Source organism: Panthera onca, chromosome E1 (assembly GCF_046562875.1).
Source record: "Panthera onca isolate mPanOnc1 chromosome E1, mPanOnc1 haplotype 2, whole genome shotgun sequence".
Classification (NCBI taxonomy): Eukaryota; Metazoa; Chordata; class Mammalia; order Carnivora; family Felidae; genus Panthera; species Panthera onca.
This window is the reverse complement of record NC_138352.1, coordinates 9,463,228-9,489,722: the sequence shown is the minus strand read 5'-3', so window position 1 is coordinate 9,489,722 and position 26,495 is coordinate 9,463,228. Positions and strand designations below refer to the sequence as shown.

The 26,495-nt window shown below is 61.1% G+C and overlaps 1 protein-coding gene across 3 annotated transcripts; it reads right to left on the bottom strand.

Moving 5' to 3' along the window:
- Positions 1-347: 347 nt before the first annotated feature.
- On the bottom strand, positions 348-26,495 carry KIF19 (kinesin family member 19). 3 transcript variants are annotated; one of them, XM_078438217.2, is made up of 20 exons: positions 26,126-26,495; positions 24,366-24,446; positions 13,392-13,502; positions 12,666-12,753; positions 12,238-12,374; positions 10,845-10,970; positions 10,306-10,500; positions 8,934-9,080; positions 7,603-7,725; positions 6,027-6,192; positions 5,175-5,349; positions 4,842-5,040; positions 3,961-4,231; positions 3,731-3,852; positions 3,109-3,242; positions 2,762-2,867; positions 2,508-2,568; positions 1,555-1,949; positions 1,212-1,371; positions 348-976 (listed from the first exon to the last, which is right to left on the bottom strand). In XM_078438217.2, exons 1-20 carry the CDS (start codon positions 26,162-26,164, stop codon positions 846-848), a joined length of 2,967 nt encoding a protein of 988 aa, XP_078294343.2. In that variant the 5' UTR covers positions 26,165-26,495; the 3' UTR covers positions 348-845. The 3 variants fall into 3 exon arrangements, with proteins under 3 accessions (XP_078294343.2, XP_078294342.2, XP_078294344.2); XM_078438216.2 differs by having other exon boundaries at positions 2,472-2,568; positions 26,126-26,494; XM_078438218.2 differs by lacking the exon at positions 10,845-10,970 and having other exon boundaries at positions 2,472-2,568.

Here is a 26,495-nt window from a genome sequence, read left to right as displayed (position 1 = left end):
TAGCTGGGCAATTTCTGAGCCCTGACTTCCAGACGGTGCCCCCCTCCCCTCAATTTAGCTAATTAGGCTTTGTATGGTCCTGTCCACCAAAAGACTCTGATCTTTCATGGGACCGACCCTGAGCAGGTGTGAAGGCTGGTGGGAGGGGGCATGAATGGACCTTGCTAGCCCCACCCTTCCTGGGGAGGGTCTAGAGAAAAACTCCTTTCTCCCAGGTATTTGTAGGTTGATGCAGTGGAACCGGCCAGGTGGAGATGGGTGTTGGGGAGGGAGGGAGGAAGGGAGTCGGATTGCCTCTTTATCAGTCACGAGCACCCCACATTCTAGACAAGGTCTAGATTCCAAAATAACCATCATGACCCAAATGGGATTTTATTATTATACTGCCAAGTAACAAAACCAGATATCCTCCTCTGCCCCAACCATAGTATGTGAAGTGACTGAAGTGACCTCCCCAACCATCCAGGATGGCCTTGCCCCAGACTTGAGCCCAGGGGCCCTGTCCCACTAACAGCTCCCTTCACCTCACCACCCTTCCACATCCAAGGCCGAGTCTGGCCGCACGTTTCTACAGGGTTTTGGCAACGGGGTTCTATTCAGGGCAGGGAGGCCAGGAAGTCCTGTCATCCTGGCCATGCTTCCTGGGCTCACCTCCCTTCCCCAGTGGCACCGAAAGCATGGAGGTGTTGGGCAGGCACCCTCATGATTCCTGGGCCTCAGGAGCCCCAGCCTTCTGAGATCCTGAGCTCCTGTTCGCAGGTCACCCCCATCCGCCCAGCCTCCACCTCCTATTTTCTGCTACACCCCATCCAGCCTTGGGGGCAGGAGGGCAGGTTCCAGTCCCCTCAGGTATGCCGGAAGCGTACGTCTTTGCCATGGGTGCTTGCGCCATGAGGCAGGCGGGGCCCACGGGCAGCCCGTCGGGAAATACCAGCTGGGTTGGAGGGAACAGCGAGGGGTGAGGAGTCCCCAGGGCCTGCAACAGAGAAAGGGCCGGGAGCAGGGGGTTAGGAATTCCTCCCACCCCCTCTCTGGTCATCCAGCGGCCTTGAACTCCTCAGGGGCACAAGCCCAAGAGACCAGTCCCATAGACGTTCTGTGAGAGCCCGGTTTCCAACCGTGGACAGCCATAGGTACAGGGAAATCAACACGCCTCCTTCCTGGGCTGGCCAAGGCTCCCTTTCCCCATTCCGTCCCTCGCTGGTACTGACCCGTGCTCTGGCTTGGAGGGAGTTTGACCTTGGCCAAAGGCAGCGTGACCTTTCCCAGATGCCGAATACCAGGTGCTGGGTGTCCACACACGGGCACCCTGTGGTCCGAGATGCTCTCTGTGGGACGGGGCCCCAGGAGGTGTGTCTTGGGGCGGGAGAGCTGCGGTGGTTGGAGAACAGTGAGGTGAGTCGGGGCCGTATGGTGTATGCCCCCATGCCAGCCCGGGGGACAGAGGCATGGAGGGTGGCGCAGGGCTGGAGGTGCCTGGGGCCTCTGGAGGAGTCCAGGCTCTCATCTACAATGAAGGGGCGCAGACACCCCATGCCCTGTCTTTTGCCTCACCCCTTGCCCCGTGACCTCAAAGGACCGGGACCTCCGTTTCCTCTTCTTGGCCTCCAGGGACTCCTCCCGTCTCTTGCTCGGGCTTTTCTTTTGGCCACGCATCCAGGGCCCGGGGCCGTCGCCGACAGGCCCGACTGCCTGGGATGGGGCCTCGCCTGTGCTGCTAGACAGGTTGTCCTCACTGGCAGCGTGCTGCAGCGTGGGGCTGGGTGGCCGCTTGCAGGCCAGAGGGCCCCGGGGCTGCGAATCGGCCTCACTCAGCGAGGGCAGAGACAGGCTGCTGCACTCCATCGCAGGTGCCAGCAGGTGGCGCCCCTCGGCGCCCAAAGCCCGCGAGCGCCGCCTGGCCGCCTTCACTGAGATGCACTTGGTGCCCGTCAGGATCTCCTTCTTCTCTGCAGCGGGAAAGGAGCACCCAACCTGGGGTCAGGATCACATATTCCTCCCCCTCCCTCACCTCCAACGCCCCTCCTCTGCCGAGACAGGAAATGAGTAGAGCCGGAAGGCCAGCTCTCCCACTTGCTTGCTGTTTAAGAAACCGGGGGGGGGGGGGGGGGGGGGGGGGGCAAGTTTCCAAGCCTTACTTTCATCTGTAAAGTGGGGATGGTGACATTAACCCCATAGGGTCGTTGTGAGGATTAACTGAGAAGATGGGCTTAGCCTGCAGCCAGAGGGTAGGGATTCCATCTATATTTGCTATTATAGTTATTATCGCGGGAGGGGGCCGGGGGGGGGGGGGGGGGGGGACATGATCCTAAGTGCCATGTACTCCCCGTTCTAACTTCTGATTGTGCTGTCAGCTCTCTGTGTGTCCTTGAGCCGGTGGATAATCATCTCTGGGCATTGGTGCCTCTCTTTACAGAATGGGTAGCACCAAAGTTTCAATGGTGCCAGGCTCAGGCTGGCAGGGGGCACACCTTTGTAGGACAAGGGGATCTCTGATAGGTTCTCACTGCTGTCGGGGGAAGAGTTGATCCGGCTGCTCAGGCTGACCGGGCCATCCTCAGGGGGCACCTGCAGGTGAAGTGATTGAGAAGAGAAAGGCATTAAGATGCCCCACTCAGCAGAGACAGTGCGGCCTCGGTGGGGGGCGGGGGGGGGGCAGTGATGGCCATTTTGGAAAGGCTCCATCCCAACCACTGGCGGTCTACCCTGTGCTCCCGCCCCCCAGCAGAGGATCCCGGGGCCAGTGGTGCTCAGTGCTCACCTCCTGGGTCACCAGGCCGCCGATCTGGATGGGGGGTGGGGTGGGCACAGAGGAGCTCTTCACGTGCCAGGCCCGGGGACTGGCTTTGAACACGCGGTTGGCTTCACTGAGGTTGGCAGAGGCGGATGAGTGGCTCTTGGCCAGGCTGGTCCCATTGAGGTCCCACCCCCAACCCGAGGGGAGAGAGAACCCAGGAGTTCGGGCTCCAGATGGGTGCCTCCCCCTCCCTTTCGTTCCTGCTCCTTCTCCCCCAATTAGCTCTAGTCTGGGTTGGCATCCCTGGGCTACGGCTCAGCAGGTGGTGGCTCAGGCTGGCAGGACGCTCTGGACGTGGTCTCTGGCCTCACCTCTCCGTGCTGAGGGGCGGGAGGATGCTGTTCTGCGGGCGCTGGACCTCAGAGCTCAGCGTCTTCACACTCTCCGGGTCAGACTCCGGAGTCAGCGCGGTTCCTGCTGGGGCAATTCTGGGCAAGGAGCTGTCCTGGGGAGGGAAGGTGGAGGCGGGGGAGGGCAGTCGGAAGACTTGGTCCTGGACCAGGTGACAGCACAGGGTGACAAGGGCACACAAGGTGACCAAGAGTTTGGGGAGAGCAGTGGGTTCGTGTTCTGGCTCACGAGGGATAAACGGTGGTCTTCTGGTCACTTCCAGGGGCACTACCTGATGGCCTGGTCTCTTGGGAGGGCGTCTGGGGCCACTTGTGATACCTCAGATAGCCAGCCCTGACCCTCACACCCTGGGTAGGGACAAGTGCTAGAGAAGAATGCCCCGGGACGGGGGCCTGACTCAGGCTGGGCAAGGCTGGGGTTGGGGTAAGAAGGAAGGGGAGTGAACTCCCTGGGGTCCCCGCCAGCCTGGTCCCATTGGCACCCCAGCTACCTGCGGGCACTGCCTTGGGCACTGCCTTGGGCACGAGCCCCTCCGCCAGCACCTGTGCTCGCGCGCATGCGCAGGCCTGCCCACGCGCCCACCTGCAGGGCCCGAGAGGCCACCCGGTCCATGATGGTGGCCCGCTCCAGGCTGCCCTCCTCCAGCTCCCGCAGGTACACTTCATATAGGTCCTCCAGGCGTTGCGGGACGGCCAGGTTGTAGTCTGCCGGGGGGAGGAGCGGGGCTCAGCGCGTGCCCTCGGGCCCTCCGCGCGTCCGGGGCGTGGGGGGTGGGGGTGGGGACCTGGGTGGCTCGGGCGCGCGGAGCCTACCGTCGATGATCTGCCGCTGGCCTTGGATGATCTCGTCGCAGAGGCTGCGGTGCTGCTCCAGGCGGCGCACGGCCTCGCGGCGGTGGCGGAGCGCGCCGTCCCGGAGCAGCGCGTGCGACTGCATCTCCGTGTTCTCCACCTCCAGCTCGTGCACGCGGCACAGCAGGCTGAGCACCTCGCGCTGCTCCTCGGAGCCGATGCGCCGCGGCAGCGTCTCCTCCAGGCGCCGGCCCCGCGCCCGCAGCTCGCGGCAGCGCTGCTCCAGCGCCAGCTAGGGGCGGGGGGAGGGGGGGGGTTGGCGCCAGGCGGCCGGGCCCGCGAGCCGCCGCTGCCCCCACGCTGAGCCCGTCGGCGCCCCTCCAAACCCCGAGCTCCCCCCTGGGCCGAAGCTCCATTCTGAGGCCAACCCTCGAAGCCGCGTCTTGGGCCTGGCGACCAGGGGCTGGTCCTAAATGGCCCCTCCGCGCCCACGTCCTTGCCACCCTGACCGCGGCCTGCGCCTGGGGCCAGCCCCATGGATATCTGCCCCAACCCCGGCCCGTCCGATGCCCTCGGGGCTCATGGCACCGTGAAGCCCCTGGTTAGGGTGTGCGCCAGAACAGAAGGAAAAGATCTGTTATCTGGAAAACCCTAATCAAAACGGGACGACCACTTCTTGAGTCTCGGGTATGCGAAAGGCATTGATTGCGTCTTTCCAATAACCCCACTAAGACTGCAGCGTGACTACTCCCCTTTTACAGAGGAGTAAGTGAGGCACAAAAAAGGAATTCAGCGCGGTCACAGAGGGGCAAGAGCTCCCCGGTCTCCCTCTTCCCCCACCCCCTGCCCCGCCCCCTCTCCCTCTTCCCCCACCCCCCTGCCCCGCCCCCAGCCCCAGACACCTTCTGCTTCCGCAGCTTCTTCTGCTCGCCCACCAGGGCAGCAATGCTCTCCCGGGCCGAGGCCACTTCCGGGGGCTCCAGGGTGTCTGGCTGGTCGTCGCCCGTGTCTGAGTCCTTCTCGCTGTCGTCCTTGGTGTAGGATTCCTTCCGCTGCTCCTCCCGCCATTTGAGCGCCCTGCGTGACTTCTCGTGCTCCCAGCTGCCGCAGCCGCCACCCCCGGAAACGGGGGAGTCAGACCACGGGAGGGCGTGGGGGGACAGCCCGCAGCCGCAGCCCCCTCTGTCCCAGGCCCCGGCGGGGACCTGGACGGCGCCCGGGCAGGCGGTGCTCACCCGGCAATGGTGAGCAGGTGGCGGGAGGTGTCGATCTGGACCTCCATGGCGTGGTTCTCCAGCTCCAGCAGCTGCCTCCGAACGTCCATCTGCTCCTGGAAGGCGCTGATGAGCTGCTCCCGCAACTGTCCCATCTCGGCCTGCTCGCCCTGCTCACTGTGAAGTTGGACCTCGGCTGCCCAGAGGATGGGATGGGGGGGGGGGGGGGGTGCAGAGGAAGTGAGCGGAGGAGGCAGGGTCAGGTGGGGAAGTCTGGGCCTGGGTCGCCACCCCCCCCCCCATCCCTTTCTTCCCAAACCATTTCCTGTCCCACCACCTCCTCCCAAAACACCTCCTAGATGGCTGCCTCCTCCCTCACCCCACCCCCACATCGAGGCTTCAGGCTGTGACCCAAAGGTGATTCTCAGCTCCTCTGTGTGAACCGGGCTTCCGCTCGTCCTTCCAGAACCTTCATGTCAACTATAAAAAGGTGCCCCTTAGACACTTTACTGCCATCTGTTGGACAGCCATCAGAGCCAACACACAAATCTACAGAGGATGGTGCTCCGTCCCGTGATGCTGGGCGCCGCCTCACAGACCTACGCTGTAGCCCCAGAGTGGTGCCCCCCGCAGCTAAATGCTCACACATCTGTCACTTGTGTGATCTCACCCAGTCTTAATTACTGTCAAGTCTCTGAAACGGAGATGAGGATTCCACCTGACAGTTGCAGGACGGAAGGCTCAGAGCAGTTGAGTGAGTAGCCCAAGGCGCCCAGCCAGAAAATGCCCGAGTCTGAATTTGAACCCAGCACCGCCTGACCCCCGCCCCCTCCCCTCCCCGAGGGCTGCCTGAGCTGGGCTCCCAGCACACACCTTGGATGTGGCGGATGTCACCCCGCTCCGGCCGGCCCCGGGCCTGGCCCCGCCCACCCTGCTCATCGATCTTGCACTTGAGCCTCTGGATCTCGCCCCGCAGGTCCGCGATGATGCTGGTGTACTGGGCGATGTGGTAGGAGACGTTGAGCAGATTCTGTTTCACCTGCAGAAAGCGCGGAACAGGGCAGAGCGGGTACAGTCACCCCAGACACTGGGGCCTGCCTGCAGGGTCTTCCTTTCTCTTCTTTCCCTAGTCTTCCTGGATGATGATAATGGCCCCAACCTTGCTTCCAGCCCCCCAACCTATCCCACCCCCTGCCTCTGCCAGACCCATGCTCCTAAAATGCTGCTTCTGCTCATTCACCTTCACTGGCTCCCTACTGCTCCAGAGAAATGCTCTGGCTCCTTCACTGGGGCCCTCCGCTATCTCGATTTTTTTTTTTTAAAGCACTGTTCCATGAATGTTCTGCTCTGGTTGAGGAACCGTCCTACTGTCCCCACCACTACCACAGACACCGTTTCCTTCCTGCCCTTGACACCTCTCCTCTTACTGCTGCTGGCCCTTCTGGACTGTCCTCCTCATCCTTCAGAGTCCCACTCTCAGTCCCCAAAGTGCCCCACCCAGTTCTGCCAGCTCACCCCCACCTCCCTGTTCCCTAGTGGCCTCAGCAGGTACTGTTGTCTTAGTAATATTCTGAATTATCAGTGAGCTTTTTCAAGGACATGCCTCCTCCTCCCATTAAGTTCCTTGAGGATTGGAATAAAACCGAAAGCCCCTGGACAGTAGCTGACAAAGTGCGGGGTCGGGGGAGCGTTCGCTAAGTTCTAGCTCTCAGGCGGTGAACATTCCCACCCTTCCGCCCACGCGGGTAGAGAGAGACTTCCAGGACGCCTGGGGGGGGCTCAGTCGGTTGAGCGTCTGACTCTTGATTTCGGCTCAGGTCATGATCTCGTGGTTCATGATTTCGAGCCCTGAATCAGGCTCTGCGCTGACAGCTCAGAGTCTCAGGTTCTCTTTCCCTCTCTCTCTGCCCCTCCCCCCACTCGCGCTCTCTCAAAATAAGTAAAGTTTATACATGTTAAAAAAAGACACTTCCTATAGCAGGTGGTGGGGATTCTAATGCATTTGCCTGAGGGTGACTCCGAAACCAGGCAGGGCCACTTCTAGTCTCAGTGCCCAGCTGGGGAGTCACTTAACTTCCTTCAGCCTCATTTCCCTAAACCACGAGATGGGAGCATAGTAAATCTGGCCTCACTTGAGCAACAAATGAGGTGACGTGTGAAAGCTGCCTCTGCTGGCCTGTTAGGTTACGGGCTTTGAAAATGTAAACGTCTGAACGGGCATCTGAAGACGAAAATGGAGATGGAAGGGGATAGGGGCAGGGGGCACATGACCTTGAACAAGGAGAAGGGGGCCCTCGGGAGCGGTGCGCTTTCCAGCAGGCACGCAGGTGTTGAGGGTGTGGGGAAGGGCGTGGGGTGACATTGGACTAGGGAAGGAGGCCAGTGCCACGGTGGCTGGTGCCAGAGAATGGGGTGGGGTGGCAGGAATCCCTCCAGGCAGGGCCCTCACCCTGGTCTTGATGTTCTTGGCCCGGCCAGCGTAGGTCAGGGTGTTCCGGGACTCCTCAAAGGCGCTGCTCGCGGGACTGATGTGGGCGATCATCACAGTGCGGCTGTTCCCGCCCAGGGAATCCTGGATGGCAGGGAGGGCGGGCTGCTGTCAGCCGGGGAGCACCTCCCTGGGACCCTGCTCCCGCCGGGCTGTCCACGATGCCCTCCACGAGGTGTGCTCTCCTTCGCTCTGTCACATGCACACTCACAGATGCTCGCACTCACCCACAGGTGCTATGTTGGGCCTCACATGGTCTCCCCTGGGTCCAGATGTTTCCCGCCCCCCTGCTGTCTCTCCTCCCCACTTCCAGATTCTTCTCCACATTCCCATTTGCAGATTTCAAGTATCTGATCCAGGTCAGGGCCTCCCGGCTTTCCCTTTCCCTCCCCTCATGAGGAAAGGCAGCGAGAAGTGCCCCCCCCTTCCCATCACCTCTGGCCTTTCAAGGGGCCCCCCGGCCCCCCATTTCTGACTGCTGATGGCACTGTTGTTTCAGCTGGAGTGCGAGACGGGGGATGGGGACCCCTGTATGAAGGCTGAATGTGGCCTGTGGCCACCCCCTCCCTTGCTCTGTGTGAACAGCCCTGGGGAGGGGCGGGGGGAGCAGGGAGAAAGCTGAGGCTCAATTGTGTCACCATCCCCACCTCCCGGTGGCCTGTGGGCACAGTAATGGGGGCGGGCTGACATGGGGCTTGGCTAACGCCGCCGCAGTTGCGATATTAGGCCACAGACTCTGTCTGGGTCCTCCTTCCAGCCTGTATTATCCTGGGCCCTTCGGAAGGTTACTTAACCCCTCTGTGCCTCAGTTTCCTCATCTGCAAATGGAAATAGTATTTCCCCAATGACGAGGTTGCTTCAAGAAGAAAGAAGCCAGTGGAATGAAGCACCGAACACGGCCCAGCCAGGGGTGGGCCCCCAAATAGCAGACACCTGAACCCCCCAACCCAGGCAGCTCTTGGCTCCCTCAGGCCTGCAGCCCCGTGCGGGGGCGGGGGGGGTGTCCAGTGCATGGCTTTTCCCTCCCCGTTGCCCACTCTTTGGTTAGGGTCACCAGGGAAAATACACGACAGACACCTGGTTAAATCTGAATTTCAGATAAACGATGAACGATTTTTTTTTTTTAGTACAAGTATATCCCAAACGCTGCATGGGATGTACTTCTTTCTACTAACACAAATTTCATCGTTTGTCTGAAATTCCAGTGTCGCTGGGCGTCTTGTATTTTTAGTTGCTGAATCGGGCAGCCCTGCTCTGGGGGCCCAGTGCCCAGGCCGGGCCGCAGCTGGTACCTTCAGGAGCCGCGTGAGCTTGCTGTCGCGGTAGTTGATGTACTTGTTACTGTTCTTGTCGCTCAGCGCGTTGATGCAGTTGCCCAGGGCCAGCAGGGAGCGGTTGATGTGGGCCCCCTCCTTCATGCGCTGCCCACGGTTCTGTGTCTGGGGTGGGGGGCGGTGAGCAAGTGGGCAGAACCGGGGCCCTTGTAGGGCAGGGGGAGGGGCTTCACCTGCGCCCTGGGTGGTCTTGGGCCACAAGCCCCTCCCCCCCACCCCCACCAGGGGCCTGGAATGTGGCGGTGCCCCAGAGCCTGGTCTCTTCAGGGTTCAAGAAGGTGAGAGAACAGGAAGGCCTCAGGGGAGAGTGACAGACTGGAGGCTTCAGGGGAGGGCCGAGAGCCTGGCTCTTTGTCCTCCCCCAAAGACTGGCCCCATGTCACCAAGGAAGACGTGGAGGGAGGCTGACAGCTGGCAAGACCACAGGCACGTGGCTCTAGAGGGCGCCCTGGGCTTCGGGAGTGGGGTGGGGGTGGGGGTAGGAGGAGGTGTGTGTGTGTGTGGGGGGGTCATCCCCCTCCTGTCCCTGGGCCTGCAGGGACACTGTCAATGTTGAAGAAGCCCTGCTCAAAGCTGCCCGGCCCCCCAAAGCTGGCGCACCTCCTCTCCCTGGCTGCTCCCCTCCCCTGGGTCCCTCCAGGAAGCCCTCAGGCCTTCCTGGCAGAGAGGGGTGTGTTTCTTGAACCGCCACCCCCCCCCCCCCCCCCCCGCCCGTTTCAACCCAATTCCACAAGTTCAAACATGAAACCCTCTGAATTCTCCCCGGCCCGATATCCTGTCCCTTGCATCTGCTAGCAGTGACATCACCTGGCCTCATCACTTGGGTGACCGTGAAACCTCCCGGTTTGCCTGAAGGAGGGGGGCCTGGCCTACCTACTGGGTACTGGGTGCTGTCGGGCTGAGGCCACAGTGCCAGGCTGGCAGGGTGAGGATGGGTGTTCTGAGAAAGGGTAATGGACCCTCCTCTCTCCCCAGCATGGTCGGCAGGGCCCCCTGAGTCCGGGGATGTGTGTCTCCCCTGCCCCAGCTCCTTATGTGGACTCGCTCGTTCCCAGCGCCCCTCCTCCTGGGCAGCTGGTCTCCTTGCCTGGGGAAACCCTCCTCATCCCAGGATCTTTCCCACAAATAGCCAGGATACCCCACCCCCACCCCTTCCCCTCATGCACCTCTGTGACATTCCTCAGTCCCTTACGGAGGGGGAGCCCTCATGCCTACCCTCCCTAGATGGCTTCCCCAACCTGATCTCCTGGGAAGCCAGGAGCTCAGCATCCCTGCCCTCCCCCCAGGTCCCCCCAAACATTCTCCCCAGTCCTGGGGGAGCTGACCTCACCTGGGAGGCACGCTCAGAGCCAGCCAGGTCAATCATGAACAGGCGGCCCTGCCGCACCTCCTGCAGGACATTTTTGACCCGGCTGCGCTGGCGCACGGCCACCTGGAGCACGGCATGGGAGCGGGAGGACGTCTGGTTGGCCGCCGTGGGCTCCTGGGTCCTCTGCCGGTTCCCCTTCATCAGCAGCTGCATGATCTGCGTGGAGAGGTGGGAAGGACGCCACTCCTGGGGATCTGGGAAGGACGTCCTTCCTCTTAGAGGTTGCAAAGGGGCCCAGGGTGGGGATGCGAAGGGGCCCAGGGCGGGTGGGCGGGCTGGGAGGCTGCTTATCTGGTTAGTCCCCAGGGGCAGCGCAGCCAGGAAAGGCATGAAGTCAGGGGCAAGCGCCCCCTGCTTGCGCAGTCATACAGGATTCTCTGCGTCTGTCCTGACCCTGGCCCCAGCTGAGCCGGTGGAGCCCTGGCTGCAGTCCCCCGTCCCCTCCTGCCCACATGGGTGAATGTCCCTCTCCACTGCCCCAAGGGTTGCACGAGACTCGCCTCTTTGGCATTGATGGTGGAGACCTCAGTGATTCCAGCCACCTGGATCACCCCTTTGGAGTCCTCCCTCAGCTCTAGGTACCCCAGGGCGGGGTTCAGCAGGTCCCGGATCATCTCATTGTAGATCTGATGTGTGTGTTTGGGGGGGAGAGGGGTGTTAATGGAGACCAATGGCAGGTGGTCCAGGCAAGGACCAGGTTCCCCATCCCTCCTGAGCAAGAAAGGGAGAGGAGCTCGCACATTCTTAGCCCCAGCCTGGGAGCCCCAGGCTCCTTTCAGGGAAACTGGTTAAGGAGAAAGACCCCTGGGGCGCCTGGGTGGCTCAGTCAGTTGAGCATCTGACTCCTGATTTCGGCTCAGTTCATGATCTCCCGGCTCTGAGTTGGAGCCCCGCATCAGGCTCTGCACTGAGTGTGGAGCCTGCTTGGGATTCTCTCTTTCTCTCTCTCTCCCTCTCTGCCCCTCCCCTGCTTATGCTCACTCTCTCTCTCTCAAAATAAATAAATATATATTTTTTTTAATAAAGGAGAAAGACCCCTTCCTTTCTATGGGGTGGGGATAAGGGAACTTCAGCGTCCACAGGGAAACATCCGGCTGCCAGAACCTCGGATAGAGAAACCCTCAGAAACAAGTGGGATCCCCTGTGCAGGTGGGCTGGGCACCGGGCAGAAGATGGGGACCTGACCGATGGCCAGCCCTGCCTGTTGCTAGGCAACCCTTATGCTACTTCTCCCTGCAACCTCCCCTCCCCCCCCAAGTGCATCTTGCTGGCTGAGTCAACACCATGCCCCTGGAGCAGTGGCTGGGAGCAACCACTGCCCTTCCTGAGCTGTCACCCAGGAGATTATCAGCTCCTGGAGGGAGCCAGGGTGGCCCGGAGCCAGGTGGAGTGCAGCCCACTGGCTCTTCTGGCCTCTGCACGCTCCCACCACTGCTGTCCCATCGGTGCCTGGCAGTCGCACTCCCGCGGGGTGGGCACGGGAGGGGCCGTGGCCAGGTAACCCGGGCCAGTGGGCTCAAGCCTGTCCAGGTACTCGGGTCTTACCTGTACCCACGCACACAGGGTTCCTGGAGGTGGCCTGGCAGGGCAGATACCGCTTTAAGGCAGGGGCCCTTGCTGATGGCGAGGTGCTGAGGTGTGGCATCGTCTGGGAGGGTGGCTGAGGTCTTTGCTCAGGGACAAGGCTACTTCGGATTGTGGCAAAAGGGGCAGGGCTTGGCTTTAAAGCTCTAGGATCCTGAGTTTGACTCCCTGCTCCCTCACTTACCGTGTGATGTTGGCCTGGTTGTGTAACCTCTCTGAACCTCGGGGTTTTGGCAAAATGGGGCCAACGGAATGCGTGTGGCTGCCCTACGGGCCTCTCGCTGAAGCTGGGGTCAGGGGAGGGCTCACCTCCAGGTAGGACATGGACACCTCATATTCCATGTCATTGCTGGTCTCCTCAATGGCACGGAAGAGGTCATTGAGGGTCCGAACGTAGATGCCAGGCTCACGGTCCGTGCCCAGCATAGTGTAGGTTTTCCCACAGCCTGGGGCAGAACAAGGTGGTGGTTAAGCTGGTTGGGGGCCGGAAGCACGGCTCAGCCGGACCAGGGCTCTCCCTGCCACACCTGAGTCTGTCCCCAAGGCCGGACCCCGCAAATGGCCAGGGAGGTGGGGGGGGGGGGGGCGAGGAGGATGGCATTCTCGGCGGGGGATGGGGCCTCTGCGGCCAGAGGGCCCTGCGGGCATTTGGATCAAGCCACATCCTTGACTCCTGCTTCAGCTGAGGCCAGGGGGTCAGAAGGGGCATACGGTCCTGTCCCAGGGTCTCGCCTCACCTGTGGGGCCATAAGCAAAGACAGTGGCGTTGTAGCCTGAGATGACGCCTTCGATGAGGCTCTTGGTGGTGGCCTGATACACCATCTCCTGCAGGGAAGAGGAGATTGTCAGGGGCCTGGTGTACAGGCAGGACAGAGCACACACACCCACAGGCATGTCCTGGCCCGGGGCAGGAGCAGGTTCTGTTTCTGGGGCTCTCAGCCTGAGAAGTAGGGGCGGGGAGTGGGGGGTGGGTGTCTCTGCTTTCACCAGCCTGAAACAGAGCTCGGGACACCTGAGACACCTGCCCCCACTGCTGGCTCCTGGCCCCCCGCCCCAAGGACGCATTACATCTGCTCCTGGGAGCATCCCCCAGATGGACAAGAAGAGGGGTATCTGGGAGGGTGTCGGCTTCCTCGAGACTCTCCTCCCGGCGCCAGATGGGCTCCAAGCACCTTCCTCCAGCTCCTGGGGGCGGGGCCAGCCTGGGGGTGTGCCGTGTGGGTGCCTGCAGAGGGTGGCGTCCGTGCACTGACTCAGGTCTGTCTATGCGTTGAGGCTGGGCACAAGCCACGAAGGCGCACACACATTTGCACGCACGGGGACGCGGTACCATGGAGGCCAGGGAGCAAGTGGTGGAGGGAGGGCTGAGGGTCCACGGCCGGGTTGCCTGAGGGCTCCCTCCCGGGTGGGGCAAAGGTTGGAGAGGGGCTCCTGCATGTCCCTAGGCTCAGGCCCTCCCTCACCTGGGTGGCGGTGAAGTCAAAGGCCACGTCAAACAGGTAGGACTTCTCCCGGGAACGGTGTGCTCGAAGGATATCATCGGGGTCCTCCATTGGGTCCATGAGAACCACCATCTGCAAAGGTCCCCGAGGGGGCTCTGGCAGTCACCCGGGAGCCCCAGGCCCACACCAGTGGCAACACTGACCTCAGCTCTCCTGGCCCAGCACACGGGCTGAGCAGTGGGAGGGGTCCTGCTGGAGGTCTTGGAGCTGCGCAGCCCCAGGCTCCTGAGCCCCAGGCTCAGCCCCTCGGGTGTCCGATCTGGGCCCTGGGCTCTGGATGCCCAAAGGGGAAGCCTCCCTAACAACTGACAATGTGTCAAAGGAGCTGATGGCGTCATGGTGCCCCAAGCCAGCCAGGCCCCAGACCTGGGTGCCCCAGGCCCCTCTACCAGAGAAGTAGGACCAGTAACAATGGCTTGCATTTGCTGTACATTTATTCTGGGTCAGGACCTACTTTATACCCTTTAGGTGCAGGGACTTGCTTAAATCCCCACTCCAAGGCCAGGCGGTAAGGCCCATAATTATTCCCACTCTACAGATGAGGAAACCGAGGCCCAGAGGAGTAACTTGTCCAAGCTCAGCTACCAGAAGCAGGAGGGGGAACCCTGGACTCAAAACCCGGGATCTGGGTTCAAAGCCTGCAGCCCCTTCGCTGCCTCTGCGTGGTACCTGAGACCCTGCCTGCCTCACCCCTCTGCGCCCTGCCCCCAGCCAGTGGGGAGACCCAGGGGTGGAGCACAGGGCCGCTGGCTGCTGGGTGACAGGGGTGAGGGAAGTGGGCTAGGCTTGGGGACTGCGCACTTGTGTCAGAGAGGGGGGTGTGGGGTGACTTATCAGTGGTGCCTGCAGCCTTGACCCTGAGCTGGAGGTGGATGGAGGGACCCAGGGTTGGAGGCGAGGACGAAGGTCCAGGTTGGCCATTCCGGGCTCCCTCCCTGCAGGGTAGGGGCATCTGTGCTCTGTGTGTGGGGGAAGGTGGGGTGGCTGGGGGATACACAAGGGACCTCACCAGGTTCTTCCTCTGCTCCAAGGGTGATCAAGGGGCCCATTTTCCAGAACAATCTCCAAGCCCACTCCGCACCCAGCTCCACTCTGCCCCTCCCTCGGCCCAAGTGTCCTGGGTGTGCTAAGCCTGGTCCCGGACTCTGAGGACAGGTGCAGAGGAAGAAAACTGGGTCTTGGCCAGAGGCTCTTGGCCTAGGGTAGGAGCGGGAAGAGACAGTTCCCAGACTCACAGAAATGCCAGAAGACATTCAAAGATGCGTGGGAGGGCTGGAGTCGGGGGTGGATTTAGGACGAGGCAGGGCAAGGTCTGGATGCCCATCCTACGTCTTGTTAGCAGCATGGCCTTGTGTGAACACTTTAACCCGCCTGGGCCTCGGTCACCTCCTCCACCAGATGGGACAGGTATATCACCCGCCTGCAGGACTGTGAAGAGCCCAGGCGATATGTGTGTGGCGGGTATGGGCACAGCACCAGACATAGACTAAGTGCTCAAGGGTCTTCATTCAAGGGGATGTGAGGAGGGACAGCGTGGGTGACGCAGGTAATGGGCCACCCCACCCTCACCATGGAGGGGGCCACCAGGGTGCCACCGACTCTGCGCCTGCCTGAGTCCCCCCAGGAGCGGAGCCTCCAGATCAGGTCCCTGTCCCCCGCCCCGGCCGCTCCATCGAGGTGCCCCCTGCAAGGCGACTCTGTGTCGGGGAGCGCCTCGGCTTGGGAGGGGCATCCAGGGGAAAACGAGTCTCAGCTGCGCTCCAGGGCCGGACTGTGGTTATAGCCAGCATGACGGTCCCACGGCAACTTTTACTTGCAGGGGGAGGGCAGGTGGTAATGAGGGACGGCGTGGGCGCCTTTACACCCAGCCCCTCCTCCCGGTACGTAGTAACAGCGGCTCACCTCCACTGAGCCCTCTCCCATGAATTCGTAATTATTGTTCCCAGATGGGGACATTGAGGCCCAAAGTCGCGTAGCTAAGGAACGGTGGGGCCCTGGTGGTCTGTGCTCCTGGGCACCTTTGTGAACCTGCTCTGACACACGCCATCTGCTCGTCCGGGGGCCGTGCCGGGTGGGATGTGGCAGTGGGAGGGCTTCTCCCCACCAGTGAGGCCCCAGCACCCCCACTGCGCACATCAGCCCTACCTAACCAGACTCTGGAGATGAGATGCTCACCGAGGAGGTAAACTGAGGCCTAACACAGGACAAGGCACTGAGGAGGACTGGCTGTCCTAGGACCATCCCAGGTTGTACAGTGACTGCATTCCCTTCCTGGGTCAGCAGGAGAGCCAGGGCCACCGCCAGCCCTGAAAAGGGCTGGAGAACAGACAAGGTGGGGGGTGGGGGGCGGGGAGGGGGGAGGGCGGTCACTCTGAGGGACAAAGGGAGCTGAGGGCAAGGCAGCAGGAGCACGCCCTGGAGCCCAGCCCAGCTCAGCTCCATGGATTTGGGAGATCCACAGTGGGTCCCTCTGGGTGCACCCCCTTTGAACACCAGGATTTAGGAGGCCCAGTCCTGGGAAGGCCACAGCCTGGGACTCCTGCCACACTCCTGTCAGCACTTAGGTGTATGATGCTTCACCGCCTGGACCCCTGCGGTAGGTACACACCTGTGCTCACTGCGTGCAGACTGGCCTAAGACCCTTGGGGTCCCAGCAGGGCCCTCTCCTGGGAGTCTCACGGAAGAGAGAGAACAGGGAAGATAGCGCAGGTCCCCCGGAGGAGGCCGGGCTGCAGGAGTCTCACCCGGAAGTCTCATCCAACCAGGTAATTTCAGGTAAGCCAGTGGGGGGTGGGGGGCAGGGACAGAGGCTGGAACAGCTCCAGACAGGCTGGGCGGGGGCTTAGTGCGGGGTAGGAATGGGGTCGCTGACTTGGCCCCCTCATAGCTTGCCAAAGCCGAGGTGGGCACAGCAAGCTGAGTGCGGGGTGCCTGGGCCTGCGCTGTTACTGGGGTGCCCACCTGTCCCCAGCCACCCCCTCGGGGCTTCGGCCCGAATGCCCTATCAGCCTCCTCCAGGATCCAGTTCCTGTGTGAGGCCCTAAAGCCAGCAGCATGAGCCCTGATCAAGTTGCAGATCCAAATGAAGATAAAGCTGCCTCTGAGCCCCCTGGCACGGGTCCCAGGGGGATGCGACAGGAACCTGAAGGAGGTCTCCCCCCTCGGGCGCCAGCCCTCCTGCTGATGCGGGCAGGGCCGGCTGCCTGAGGGGCGCCTCCCCCCCCCCCCCGCCCCCGCAGTGGGCTGCACGCACCGAGGCTCATCGCCCACCCATCACCTTCAAACAATCTCCGGGCACCACAAGTTCACGGCACCCTGGACATTTGGTTCCTTTGATATCCAGGCTCCTGAATCAGTACATTGTCAGCACAGCTGCCGTGACCCCTCTTAAAGAGGCCTTTGTCTGGGTCTCCATCTGCCCGGGCCCCGGCCCACGCCCCACGCTCCCGAGCATCGCCCCCTATCCCTCTCCACTCTGGCACACAATGGAGCCCTTGTGCCCCTCGGCCAGGTGAGCTGAGCCATGGGGAGGGCTGGGGACGGGCCCTCGTGACTGCCGCCCCAGAGAGCAGCACGGGGAGTGCAGGTCAAGGGAAGCTTCTATGTACCAGGCAGTAAACTGGGGAGAGAGAAAGTGACATGTGGTTTCCCCATGTCTGACTTTACAGGAGGCAGTCGGAGGGAGCACAAGGAGGGGCACTGATCCAGCCTTACCACTACCGGAAGGCTTCCTGGAAGAGGTGGTACCACAATCGAGTTTTAAAGGACGAGCAGGCGGGGCGCCTGAGTGGCTCAGTCTGTTAAGCGTCAGGCTCTCGGTTTTAGCTCAGGTCATGATTTCCTGGTTCGTGAGTTCCAGCCCCAAGTTGGGCTCTGCGCTGACAGGGCGGAGCCTGCTTGGGATTCTCTCTCTCTGCCCCTCCCCCGTTCACTCTCTCTGTCTCTCTCAAAATAAATCAATAAACTTAAAAAAAAGAGAGAAGGGACGAGTAGGAGTTGGCAGAGAGATGGGAGGTGAGGCGAACATTCTAGAGAAAAGCGTGAACAAGGCTATGTGGGGTGAGAGGCGAGCTGTGGGTAGTGGTTCTCAGCTCAAAAGTCCTGGGGGTGGGGGGTTCTTGTGAGAACTGCAGGGTTGGGAAGAGAGCTCAAGAATTTCCCTCCTGTCTTCACCTCCTGGAATCTCCAGAGCACAGGCCCGAGATGGCCACAAGGCGAGCCATCTGGCCCCCTCCGTGAGCACATGCTGTCTGTCCCCGGCTGTGAGAGGCCCCTGTGCGGCCTCCAACGTGCCCCCTAAATGTCATCCTGGTCGGCATCCAGCATCCGCCCAAGGAATGTTTGCTGAATAAAGCTGCCTTTCCGAGGACCCCCGTGTGTTCCAGGCTCAGTGCCGAGCGCCTTGCACACATTTTCTCAGACACTCCCGTGATCCTTTTGTTGTAACAAGGAATCAGATAGGTGAGGTGCCAAAGCTGCACCTGACAAGGACAGAGCTGGTTTGACGGAGAGCTGCTGGGTCCCAGAATCCAGGGACCCAACCACCAGGCCGCCTAGCGCTGCCTCCCCAGGGAATGGGCCGGCCAGAAGCAGCCTGGCTGAGCGAATGCCCGCCTCGTACGGGTTGAACTGTGTCCTCCCCAAATTCAAATGCTGAAGTCCTAACTCCCCCGAGACTCCGATTGTGGCTTTATTTGGAAATAGGCTCATTGCAGATGTCATTGGTTCAGATGAGGTCCCTCTGGAGTAGGGTGGGCCCGTGTCCTGAAAAGGGGAGGTTTGGACACAGACACACATGGAAACAGATGACGTGAAGAGACACAGGGACAAGACGGCCATCTGCAAGCCGGGGAGAGAGGCCTGGACGGATCCCTCCCTCGGGGCCTCAGAAGGAGTCAACCCCTTGGACTTCTGGCCTCCAGGGCTGTGGAAAGATCCATTTCTGTGGTTAAATTCTCCCGGTCTGGGGAACTTCATTACAGCAGCCTTGCGAACCATAGACCAGCCAACCGGGCTCACCTGGTGCAGGCGGGGGGGTGGAGGGGGTGGGGGGGGGTGGTGCAGGTTTCTGGAACCCACTTGGGACCTCGGCCAACCCCTCCCGCGGCCCCAAAGTGGCGGGCTTGGCACGGGCACTCCCCTTCATAATCCCCGGGTCATAAATGTTCACACCTACGGCACGCTGGGCACCTGCCTCTGGGAGGCGTCAACGGGGACATTGATCATACAGTGCACATGGGGGCCTCCCAATGCTGGGGGGAGGCAGGAGGCCAAGCCAGGAGTGGGGGAAGTGGCCTGGGGGAAGTTCCCCCACTAACTCATCAGAGGCCCCCACTGCCTCCCTCCCAGACCTGCTCTTAAGTCAGTGCAGATTTTGACCTTTCCATTGTCCCAGACTGTGAGCCCAGAAACCCAAGATCCATGGGGATGTAGGGGGCCTCAGGCTGGGCGGAGCGTTGTCTAATCTGTAAACTATGTCCCATGAAGAACCAGGCTCCTCCCCAGCATCTCCTAGGTGAGAAATACCTCGAACAAAGCATAACAGAAATTCCTCCTGCTACAAACCACTAAGCTGCTCAGATCAGCTTTGCAGTTTTATTTTTTATTTTATTACTATTATTATTTTTTTTGAGAGAGAGAGAGAAGTGGGGCTTACCCGAAGTGGGGCTCAAGTTTACTTAATGCGGGACTCGAACTCACGAACCCTGAAATCATGTCCTGAGCCGAAGTCAGATGCTTAACCGACTGAGCCCCCCAGGCGCCCAGCTTTGCAGCTTTAACTGGCTCCTTTCTGGCCTTTAAATGGCGCACCCCAGACCAGAGCTCCCCAGTCTCGGCACTATTGACACTCTCGGCTGGATCGCGATGACAGGAACTGTCCTGTGCCCTGCAGGCTGCTTAGCAGTATCACTGGCCATTAGATGCCAGTAACATGATCTTTTCCCGGTTGTGACATTGCCAGATTGTCCCCTGGAGGGCAAAATCGCCCCCAGTTGAAAACCTCTGACCTAGACCATTCCTTCTCAAGCCTCCAAGGCTGGCAATGAAGATCTCCAAGGGAAGGGGTGCCACAAATCGGGTTTAGGGGCGACCCTGCTGTGTGACGTTGAGGAAGCTACATCACCTCTCTGGGCCTCAAGTTCCTCCTAGTTGGAAGTCGGGGAGGGCCAACAGGGCCATCGCCTTGAAAGAGGAAACCATACCAATAACTGCCAGCCTCTTCGGGAAGGCCCAGGAGAGAAGCAGAATCTGGGAAGGCCCCCAGATCCTGGCGTGCAGCCCCTTTATTCTCGGGGCACAAACAACGCAGAGCAAAACAGAAGCCTGATGCCAGGCGGGTATCACCCCTGTCAGGCTGTTTCTGGATTTGTGTTTGCTTTTCCTTTAAGAAGGAGGATTTGTTGCTGGTCATATTTCTAGTAGTAAATGTACCATCTTGTGAGGGCCCAAGAAGGGAGACTTTGCTCCCAAGAAGGGTGTCCCCTTCAGGCTAGACAGAAAAGACCGGAAAGGAGCCTGCGGAGCTCAGAAATCCACCAAGGCTCAGCTGGCTGCTTAGGCCAGGCCGCCACCTGCCTACGGGCCTCTGGGGGCCCTGAGGGCAAGGATGAAGGGAACCATGACCCACAGGGCGCAGATAGGGCTGCACCTCTCACGGGTCTGCGAACACCCTCAGCAGAGTCCCTCAGGGGCCGTGCGGGAGGTGGACTCCCAGGCACGCCCCCGGTTCGCTGAAGCAGCCTCTCTGGGGAAATGGGGCCCACGTCTCTGCCTTTTGAACTAGCACACCTGCCTGGCACCCACACGGCCGCTAAGTGTGGGCACCCTTACGTGAGGGCAGCCTTGTCCCCATTCGCCAAGAGGTGGGAAACAACCCAAACGCCCATCAACTGATGAGGGGCCAACAAAACGTGCCGCATCTATCCCATGGACGAGGACTCGGCCACAGAAACGAAGGAGGTGCCGACGCCTGCTGCCGTGGGGACCACCCTTGAAAACACGATGCTCAGCGACAGAAGCCAGACGCGAAGGACCACAGAGTACAAGATTCCATGTATACGAAATGTCCAGAACAGGCGGATCCATAGAGACGGAAAGTAGATTGCTGGTTGGCTGGGGCAGGGAGGGGGTGGAAAGATGGGCGGGGAGATGGCTTGGCACGGGGTGGGGTGGGGGGGTTGGGGAACCCTCAGACCCCCTCCCAGTCACCCCCCACCAGGCTCAGCTCTTTGGGGCAACGGGGCCGAGAAGCATCTGGAAGGTGTGTGTGTAGGGAAGTGGGCGGAAGGCCAGCTGCCCCCACAGCACTCGGTGGCCCTTGGCACCTGTCACCCTGTACTTTCTCCTGCACAGCAGCTGTGTGTGTGGCCGGGGCTCTCCCTTACTCCATCTCCTACAAGAATCTCAACAGCTCTGAGGCGGGGTGGGGCAGGTTCTTAATTCCCTGTCTTCTGATGAGGACCGAGGCCCCCGCCAGGACCTGAGGGCCCCGGGCGTGGCCCCTCAGATGGGACCCCAGGAGCACCGGGGTGACATGGGGCTTGGAGCAGATAAAGGCTAATTATGGGATTACACATATTGTCAGGTGACTTAAATCCTGTAGGTAAACAGCCTGGAAGTGCTGGGAGGAGGGTCAGCGGGCTTCGGGCTTGGTTGGGGGTGGGGAGTGGGAGGGAGGAGGTGGAGCTTCTGCCCCTCCACCCCCCCCCCCGCCCCCTGCAGCCTCTCAGCCTGCACCTGCTCTCCGTCTGTGTTCATCCATAGCATCCCCGAGGGGTCTGGTGTCAGGGTCCAGTCCCACCCCCATGCTGCTAGGAGACCAAGCTCCTCCAAAAAGCCTTCCAGGAACACATATGTGGGGAGGTGACCATCTGGGGACCCCTGGGCTGAGACTCTGTCTGGCACCGGAGGAAGGGATGCAGGAAGTGGGCCAGGTGTCACCTCTAGGCTGGAAACCATCCTGCATTTCAGCCCTTACACAGACTGACATGTGTTAAACCCCTACTGTGTGCCAGGCGCTGGGGAAGCCCCGTGCGTCCATCAGCCCACAAAATCCTTCAGAGAAGGTGTTATGATTTGGGTCCTGGATTAAAAAGGGGGCCTTAAGACCACAAGCCTGCCAGGGTACCCAGACCGTCCCCTTTACAAATCTACACCCTCAGCCTAGCTTCCCCAGAATCCGGGCACACGGCCTCTGATCCCCAAGGACACTTTGCCTGTGGGAGGGTCCCCTTTGCAGATTCTTGTTGCTACAACTTCCCACGTCTCCAGGAGGACAATGCCTAGCTCTAAGGGAGGCTGTCCTCGGACCCCTCACAGTGGCCCAAGCCCATGGGTGACGGAGTTCTCGGACCACCTCTCCCAACTCAGGACCTCCCTGCCGCACGGCCTCCCTGCTGAGGCTCAGGAGGCTGGGCCCTCAACAGTGACCTCTGGGCTCCCCACCCCCAAGCCTGTGACCGCACCGGCAGGGGAAAAGCCGCCCACCCGACACAGAGAAAAGGCAGAGCCCGGAACCCCAGGCCAGAGGAAGCTGAGCTGGGGAGCCCTTCTGTGGGGCCAGGCCACACAGGTCATGACGGCCACAAGCAGGGGAGCGACGGAAAGCAGTGGGTACAGGGAGACTCTGCATCCCAACTACACATCTGCTTTCGAGGAGGCAGGACACTGGGAGGCCGCCTGGACCCGCATGCATCTTTGCTCCCCACCATGGTGGCCTGGGGGCGCTCCCAAAGTCACCCCACTGGCCCGCCAGGCTTCAGAACTCAGGAGGAATGGACAGCGCTAAACCCACCCGCTGGCCCATCAATGAAGCCACTGGAGCTGCGTCCCCAAGCCTCCCTCGGGGCCTGGCAGACAGACCGTGGGGGTCACTGGACAGGGACAAAGGTCTGGAGATGGGAGACAGGTCAGAGTAGGAGGCAAGGGAAGAGGGCTGTCCGTTTTGTCTCTTGGACCCCGTGGCTTCACCTCCTACTTGCGAGGGCCTTCTCTGTCAGCGGAGGGATGGCTGGGTTTTAGGATGTCGCCGGCCTGCCGATTGCTGTGGCTACACCCAAACCGCAGGCCAGGCGAGCCACCTTTGAACCCAGTGCGGGTAGAAGGAACTCGAGGCCAGAGGCCCAGCGCTCTCCCTGCAGGACCCAGTGTCTATGTGGACAGCCCCGAGCCCACGCCACTCAGACGACCCTCCCTACATCTGTAAGCTGACAAAGGGGCAGCCCTGTTAGGATGGCCCAGGCCCAGAACCTTCTCAGAGACGCGGTTTGGCCAGATCGGGCCGGACCCTCCCTCTCCACTTGCAGGGACAGAAAGGAGCCAGTGTTTGCCGTGTGTGGGCACACAATGGGCTGTTCCCTAGACCAGAGCCTTTCCATCAGCAACAGTTAATATCTGTCAGCCTCCACTCCGGCCAGGAGCCAGGAGCGGCAGAGAAAGAGAGCCATCATTGTCCCAGCCCCGAGGACCTGATATTCTTGGGGACAAGTTGGACAAACAGGGAGTGGCCCCTGCCTGGAAGGAGGCTTCTGGCTCATCAGGATGGCCCCTCTCACTCGGCCGGTCTGATAGCTCTGGGGAATTGTCAGTCGCTGATCGATGATGTTAGCTTACAGCTATTAAGCCCCTACTGTGTGCCCCTACCAGGCACCTGGGAAGCACTGAGCGTACTTGAACCCACAACGACCCTCTAGAGAGGACATCATGGTTGCTGCCCCCCACTTACAGATGAGACAACTGAGGCTTCTAGAAGCAACCTGCCTGAGGCCACACAGTCGGCAAACGGCAGAGCCTACTCAGCATGACTGTTGGGTGTATTCATCCTACTCCCGCGGGGCCTCCCCAGACGGATGGGGTCCTTCCAGTCACCCCTTGCTGTGCCCATCAGAGCTGAAGGAAGAGGCTGGAGCGGGTGCCTGTCCCCAGGGGAGCCCAGAGGCCCTACGGTCTGCCTCCAGCTCACTTCTCATGGCCCTCGGGCTTCCCGAGCCCTCCCCTGCCTCCCCAAACAGACATCCTAGGCCATGGTCTAAGAGAGTGTGGTCTGGCCCCTGCCACATCCTCTGCCTCACCTCACACCTCTCAGCCCTCTCTCTCCTGCTTGAGCCACACGGGCTTCTCCTGCTACCCAAGGGCATCACAATCCCTCCCACCACAGGGCCTTTGCACAGGCAAGGCCCTCTGATTGAAATGTCTCCCTTCATGCACAACCTAAGTCCCCTTCTCCACCTCAAGCACCGTCTCCTACAGGAGCCCTCCCCGACCCCTGTGCTGGGTCAAGTCCCCCTCACAGCACTATGCATTTCCTTGAAGCCCCTGTTGGGGTTAATTCTTTGATTTTGTCTCCCTGTACCAGACTGCAAAGTAAAGGAGCGAGGGCAAGGTTTCCAGCTCTGAGCACTGCCCCCATGTGTTGTGGGTACATGATAAATATTTACTGCCTCCTGTGCAGACGACGTGGGGCCTGCCCCGCTCACCTCATCACAATAACATGAGGACCAGGAGAACAAGCAGGCATCCAAGGACTTAGCAAAACATGAACCAGAGGTAGGCTTTAGCCCTAGACCATGTAAACATGTGCTCTGTGGGTGGCAGGCATGTCGAGGTGGGGAAGTCACGTCATGGGCACATGGAAAAGTGTGTGAAAATTTTATGGCCGGACTGAGGAGTTCAGGGCCCATCCAGGCTAGGGAAGCTTTCAGCTGCATTTGGGTCAATCTGAAAAGGCTTCTTGGAAGAAGAACCCTGGTTTGCTTGACGATGTCATCCAGGAACAACTGAGAGTTCAGTGGATGGGGGAAGGATGATGCCTCAAGCCACGCGGACCCTTCCTCCCCCGCCTCCCCTCCGGTGAGCAGGTACCTGTCCCGCCAGGTATCAGCAGACCCCTGCCCTGCCCTGCCCTGCCCTGCAGCTCCTGGCCACAGCCCCGGGTACCTGCTCATCCACTTTATGGGCGATGAGGGTGGCTCCTTCCTCCAGCTCTGCCACGCTGATGGGCCGGACCCGGAGCGCCACCTAGGAGGGAAGGCCAGACCCCTGAGATTAGATGGAGGGAGCTGGCTGGACAGACAGAAAGATGAGAGGACCCCAGGATTCCCCTGGGCGAGCCCCCTGGGTTCTCCTCTGTGTAGGCATCCCAGGCCTCCTTGGTCTTAAGGAAAACTCGGGGGTTCAAGGCCACCACCTGCGAGGAGGGGAGAAGGACCACAGCATGCAGGTTGCATCTGAGTCTGCGAATTTCCCCGGGGAGCCCGGGGCCTCAGGGAGAGCCCCAGGGGAGACAGCAGTCTGCTTCTCCAGCCTGCATCAGTCCCACGCCCAAATTAGGCACCTGCAGCTCCCCAAGGCTTTGAACTTGGAGCCTCGGCACTGGAGCAGCCCGTCTGTGCGTCTGTGAATGATGCACCGCAGCTAAAGGCGCGGGGCTGGCTGGTGGGCAGGTTGGGGCTGGGCCCAGGGAACTTCACCGTGACATCCCGACAACCGAGGCCACATTCCCACTGAGCACAGCGCCGTGAGAGTGAGAGAGCACAGGGCACCGAGAGAGCACAGCCAGGGAGAGACGATGGGTCTTCATCCTGTGCATGGGTCTCCCCCAAAGTACAAGGGGGTGCATTTCTTCTGACCAAGGGGAAATGCCTGCTGAATGCGTACATATTGCTAATAAGACCCTCCGAGGGACCTCTGCTGTCTGTCAGATCATCTCTACCGGCCCCCTCAGCCTCTGTGGGGAGGGGGGAAGCAGGAGGCTCTCCATTGCTGCCCTGGGGGCACGTCACCCGTGTGGGCCAAGGCAGCCATTTTCAAAGAGACACATTCTAAACCGCCAGAGAGAATATTCCAGAGCCTGGGGCTTTCTTGGGGCTGGGGTCCAGCTCCTCTTTGGAGCCACAAGCTCACTCTGCAGAGGCGTGGTGTCTGGGGGTGACATTATCCTCCGGTTCCATAACCACCCACCTGCTGGCGACGAAAGTCTCCCTTCCCAGGCCTCAGAAGTTAGGGGATGGGGAGAGAGGTGGGAGGGGCGGTGGCCTTGGGGTCACTGAGCCTCCCCCTCATCGTGTCAACACGGCATCGTTGATAACCAGGGGTCTGTCTTCAGTCCCTACCTGACCCCTAGATGCCTGCTCTTCATCTGCCCCAGACCCCAGGGCTCAGGGAAGAGGGCTGGCTGCTTCCCGCACTTCTAGGAAATACTGGACGGTATCTGTGTGGCAAGCCAGTGACCAGCCACTCTCAACCCCGTGCCAGCTCCTCGGGTATGTGGGGGCTCTTTGTCTACCTGTGACTCCCAATCCCTTTAAACTCCCAAACCCACGAGGCTAGGGGACAGCTCTGGTTCCCGAGGAAACCCCCACTTTCCCTTCTCTGGGCAGCTGGATTCAAGACCTGACTTTTCTAGATCAGAGAGCAGTGTTGCCCCAGAGACATAGGCACAAGCTTTGGGGATGGGGTGGGTCCCCTGGCAGGACGGTGTAAAGGGAGAGTGGGGTTGAAGCCAGGCTGACTTTTCAGGCCCCGGCGGGATGGCCACGGTGCCTTCCTTCTGCCGTCCAGGACTTGGGGAAAGTTGCCCTGGACAGTCCCATCCCTTGTCCTCAGTGTCCTCTTAGTGGTGGTGAGGGTACAGGTGGTGACGCCGAGTCAGGGTCTGGGTGTCGGGGGCGAGGAGGAGGAGGGCGTCGGGGTCTCACCATGAGTTGCTGGTCCTTGGAGTCCCTGCTGTCCTTCATGCTTGCGGCGGGTGGAGGGGCTCAGGCCGCGACAGCGGGCATGGCCGAGCCGCACCCCCACCGCCGCCGGGTCCCTCGCAGGCTCCCTGCGCCGCTGCCGCTGCCTGACAACCCGAAACCAACAACGCGCCCGCGGCCAAGGGCGCTGACCGGGAGGCGGGGCAAGGGGAGGGCCTCTGCGCCCCCGCCCCTTCCGCGCTGCTGGCGAGAGCTGGCCGCCTCCGCCGGGGAGGCGCCCGAGCCTGCGCCGCTTTCCGCGGGGACTGCCCGCCCGTGCGTCCCTCCAGCCCCTGCAGGGCGGCCCTGCGTCCTCCCGGCGCCGCCGCGTCCG

Excerpts from the sequence above, each read along its gene's own strand:
- KIF19 (XM_078438216.2), bottom strand. The coding sequence starts at position 26,164 with ATGAAGGACAGCAGGGACTCCAAGGACCAGCAACTCATG. Across the intron at positions 10,501-10,844 it reads CCACCATCAATGCCAAAGAG|ATCATGCAGCTGCTGATGAA; the intron begins GCGAGTCTCGTG and ends CTCTCCACGCAG. Across the intron at positions 2,868-3,108 it reads CCGCCCCTCAGCACGGAGAG|TGAAGCCAACCGCGTGTTCA; the intron begins GTGAGGCCAGAG and ends TGCCAACCTCAG.